This window comes from Anguilla anguilla, chromosome 9, assembly GCF_013347855.1.
Source record: "Anguilla anguilla isolate fAngAng1 chromosome 9, fAngAng1.pri, whole genome shotgun sequence".
In the NCBI taxonomy this organism is placed as follows: Eukaryota; Metazoa; Chordata; class Actinopteri; order Anguilliformes; family Anguillidae; genus Anguilla; species Anguilla anguilla.
The window spans coordinates 10,121,803-10,125,832 of record NC_049209.1 but is presented as its reverse complement, the minus strand read 5'-3'; the positions used below and the strand labels follow the sequence as shown (position 1 = coordinate 10,125,832).

At 39.8% G+C, this 4,030-nt stretch overlaps 1 protein-coding gene across 1 annotated transcript; it reads right to left on the bottom strand.

The window, feature by feature from the left end:
* Nucleotides 1–525: 525 nt before the first annotated feature.
* LOC118235029 (POU domain, class 3, transcription factor 4-like) lies at nt 526–3,341 on the bottom strand. The gene has a single exon (XM_035431982.1). It carries the CDS (start codon nt 3,169–3,171, stop codon nt 2,086–2,088), a length of 1,086 nt encoding a protein of 361 aa, XP_035287873.1. The 5' UTR covers nt 3,172–3,341; the 3' UTR covers nt 526–2,085.
* Between the last annotated feature and the right edge of the window lie 689 nt (nt 3,342–4,030).

Below are 4,030 nucleotides of genomic sequence, written 5' to 3'. Positions count from 1 at the left end.
TAGCACTTGAAACTAAACAACTAAATAAATTATTATTATTATTATTATTATTATTATCATGTTTATTATTAGCAGTAGTAGTGGAAGTAGTGATAGTGTTGTTGTTGTATTTCAACGTTACAGTGATTTATATTAATAGAATAATGTTAAACAACGCAGCTTTGCTAAATATTTTTCTTTTCTTTTTTTCTTTTTTCTTTTTTGTCGTTTTCGTCAAAAATATATTCGTGAAAATACGTACAGAAATTATTTTGGAAACAATCTGGTAATGATGAATGTTTATCGACAAATATAGCCTATCGCTCTTTGCCGACGTTTTAGCATTCCTTTCGCTGCACATCATTGAGATTCAAGACAAAAATTAAGCATGAGAAATTGAATTGCTATGACTGGTAAGTTTATATAATTACTCAAATTCCTAAAAATGTAATATAATTATTTTGCTTGAAGCAATGTCAAACAAAATAGCACTGGAGTCTAGTAAATTGGCAAATATTGCCTGAACACAAAGGACATTAAAGAGCGTTTCTACTTGGAGCTCGGTAAATCAATGGCAGACTTTATTTTCAAATAAGGTCGTCTAAATAAAGGTCTATTTTAGGCTACAAATCAAAATAAATAGAAATTGGATTGATTTCCCTTTCCAACAAAAAATGCCCCCTCAACTAAACAGTGACACCCCAAATTTTAACAAGTTGTTTTTATTCCAACATACATACTTATAACCGCTTTACATTTTGTTTCAAAAACATAGGCTAATACAAGTTTTATACGGAAAATAAATAACTGCTGGAACTTGCTGTAGTATTTGGAATAAAACGGCTGAAAACTTCAACTTTGTAATGAAAATAGCATTTATTTTACATCACTAAGTGCATGAATAAACTAAACAGTATTTATTTAAATTAACTTCAAAAGTTGTCATATACAAAACTGTACAATAGCAAATTGGAAGAATATTAAAGAAACATGTGAATAACTGGAGCACTGAATATTATAAAACTTTAGATATTGAGCGTATACAATTAAACAATGCACCGCAACGCTTTTATATTGGCAATATCTCACGGCTGTTTTGTGCCAGATATCTAACACAGTAATATGGTCAAGGGTTTGACTAAATATCAATTTACGTGTTAACATAAGAAACCATAAAAGCATGGATACGTGTGCGTTGCTTACTGGAATACAATATTGTTTTGGAAGAGTTGTTCTGATTGAAGTTTCTTCTCGCAATGTGTTCTCTGGTTGTCAGTTTAGGCCAAGAGGATAAATATTAACGTCTTTATGGTGTTTATCAGGTGGTAAAATAAACAGCCAGCCATCACTTGCAGAACACATTCAGTAATGAAACAGAAAAACAGACAATACAAATAAATTGATAGAAAAAGCTTTAGGTGCAACTAGTAAGGTGTCTTGTGGTGTGTTGGTGTCTCGTAAAATGCATTAAAATGGCAACCCAATGCACTGCAGCAATGTTGCAGCCAGTGACACGTGAAAATTAATCTGTCTGAAAATAATAAATAAATAAACTAGACCTACAGCGTTATTTGCCCTTATTTGCTATTACTCTAGTTCGTTTGAAAATAATGTTGTATATATAAATGCAATGAACATTTCATTGAATTTAACAGCCAAGCAGCACCCTCAAAAATAACGAAAAACGCGCAAACTATTACAAAATGTTTCCCAAAAATTATAGCTGCTTCACCTGATATTAATGTGTGTTTTGAGAACCAAGGCGCTGGGAGGTTATTAGTAGGCACAATTTTGTAGGCTATTTAAATCCTTTAACCTGGAGGTTTAAAAAAACTCAATTTTGGTAATAAATAGGTTCCTTTTCTGAAATAAACATGGTTTGTCAAGAAATATTGCCAAAATGCTGGAGATAATTATTGAAGAAAAAACCTTGCTGCATTGTTGTTTTCTTTCTCAGTGCCTACTTGTCACCATCGTACTACCACAGAGAGAGGGAGCGAGAGATAAGGATAGTGCGATTAAAAAAAATAATGCTCATAATTTAAAAAGCCACTAGATTCCAATTTGTCTCATAGAGTCTCGCGGGGGTGGATCCTGGTTCCTTGGTCAGAGATCATGGCAGGAAGAGTTGTCCGTGTTAACGTTGTGAGAATATACCTCGTGCGGCTGCTCTCCCGGCGGAGTCATTCTTTTCTCTTTTTGTCGTCTGTTACAAAACCAGACGCGAACCACCTCCTTCTCTAACTGCAGGCTGTCTGCCAAAGAGGATATCTCCTGGGCTGCGGGTTTGGGACATTTAAGAAAATGGGTCTCGAGCACCCCTTTTACGCTCACCTCAATGGAGGTTCTTTTCTTTCTTTTCCTCCCCTGCGCGGCGATTTTATCGATGCTACTTGGGCTCCCCGTGGACGAGTCCGCTTCCTCCAGCCACTTGTTCAACAAGGGCTTCAGCTTACACATGTTCTTAAAACTTAGCTGCAAGGCTTCGAATCTACAAATAGTCGTTTGCGAGAAAACGTTGCCATACAAAGTGCCCAGCGCGAGCCCGACGTCTGCTTGCGTAAACCCCAGTTTGATCCGCCGCTGCTTAAACTGTTTGGCGAACTGCTCCAGCTCGTCCGATGTCGGCGTCTCCTCGTCGGAGTGGTCGTGGCAGTGGTGCGCCCCGATGTCGGTGTGATCCGGAGTGTCCCTCAGCCCTGGATGTAAGCTCTGGGTCTGGGCGGCATTCGGGGGAGGCGTCAGACCTCCGTGATCCAGCATGCCATTGACCGTGAAGCCTGCCTGCGAATAGATGTTGATAGGCTGTCCGCCGCTGTTTATAGATGAGTTATGAGACACCGGCGTTCCCCATGCACCTGGATGATTTGTATGGGGCGAGTGATGGGCGACATGAGGAGACCTGTGATGAATGATGGCTCCGAGTTGGAGGTCTTCCCGTCCGGGTTTCACGTCCTGCTGCTCCAGAGGACTGCCCGCCAAAGACGCAGACCATGGGCTTCCCTCCGATAAGCTGGTTACCCACTGGTGGCCAAGAGGGTGACCATTGCTTGGGACTCCCTGTAGGTACTCACTTTGGAGAAGTTTCTGGTGGTTCCTGAAAGGGCTCCCTTGTTGCATGACCGAGGAGTCTGCGTGAACCATAGAGTTGGAACTGATAATGCTGTAGGGATTCGAGGCAGCTGTGGCCATGCTTACTGTAGATCCCCTACTAGTTATAATGTGGCAAAGGGAACAGCTTCAGCCTTTGACATCTACCAGGCTAGGGAGCCAAATCAGCAACCAGTTAATAACTGGCAGTCGCTGCTTCCAATCACAACGACATTCTAACGCACCAGCTCCGATTGCAGCCAATGGTGAGACGGCAGGCTGCCTCTCCTACCAAATTGGGTTTGCGCGAGCTCGAAGTGTTAAACTGACATAAAACAGGAAGTGACTCAGTCCGCAGGCTCCATTGGGTACCGTTGTGTAATAGACCGTCAGTGTTTCGCGGGGCTTGTTAATTATTTCACAACTTTTGCTTGGTTATTACTGCTGGTGTTTTTCCTCTTTAAAAATATGCATTTTTCAGGTTCCCATCGGGTCTTTATATGAATGCGAAGAAATTCAAGGTTTTAAAAGAGCCCATCCTATAACTCTGTCACTGTACCATTCATTGAGAGAATTTGCAAAAATGTGTTCAATATATAGGGACAATTTTATGTCAACAAACCTGAAATGTTACTTGATTAAATCGTCAGAGCTGGAGTACCCACACCCTGTGATAACTGTATTTTAATTCCAACAATTGCAAAATAAAGTAGTTTTCAAAGGCGAACGTGGCCTATTCAGTCCAGAGAAGCAATACTTTAAAAGCACAGGTGTACTAAGTCAAAAAAGTTTAAATGGTCTTTAACTGAATTTTAAAATGGAGAGCCGACTCGCGCAAGTTGTATTTTCACTGTAAATAAATATCGGAAGAGTCTAAATTAAAATATAATTCAATACTATTTAAATTTTTCAAAGTTGCACACGGCCAATGTCTTATTCAGTGATGAGCAGTAATTTGACG

Bases quoted from the DNA above. Each gene is read 5' to 3' on its own strand.
- LOC118235029 (XM_035431982.1), bottom strand. From the start codon at position 3,171: ATGGCCACAGCTGCCTCGAATCCCTACAGCATTATCAGTTCCAACTCT.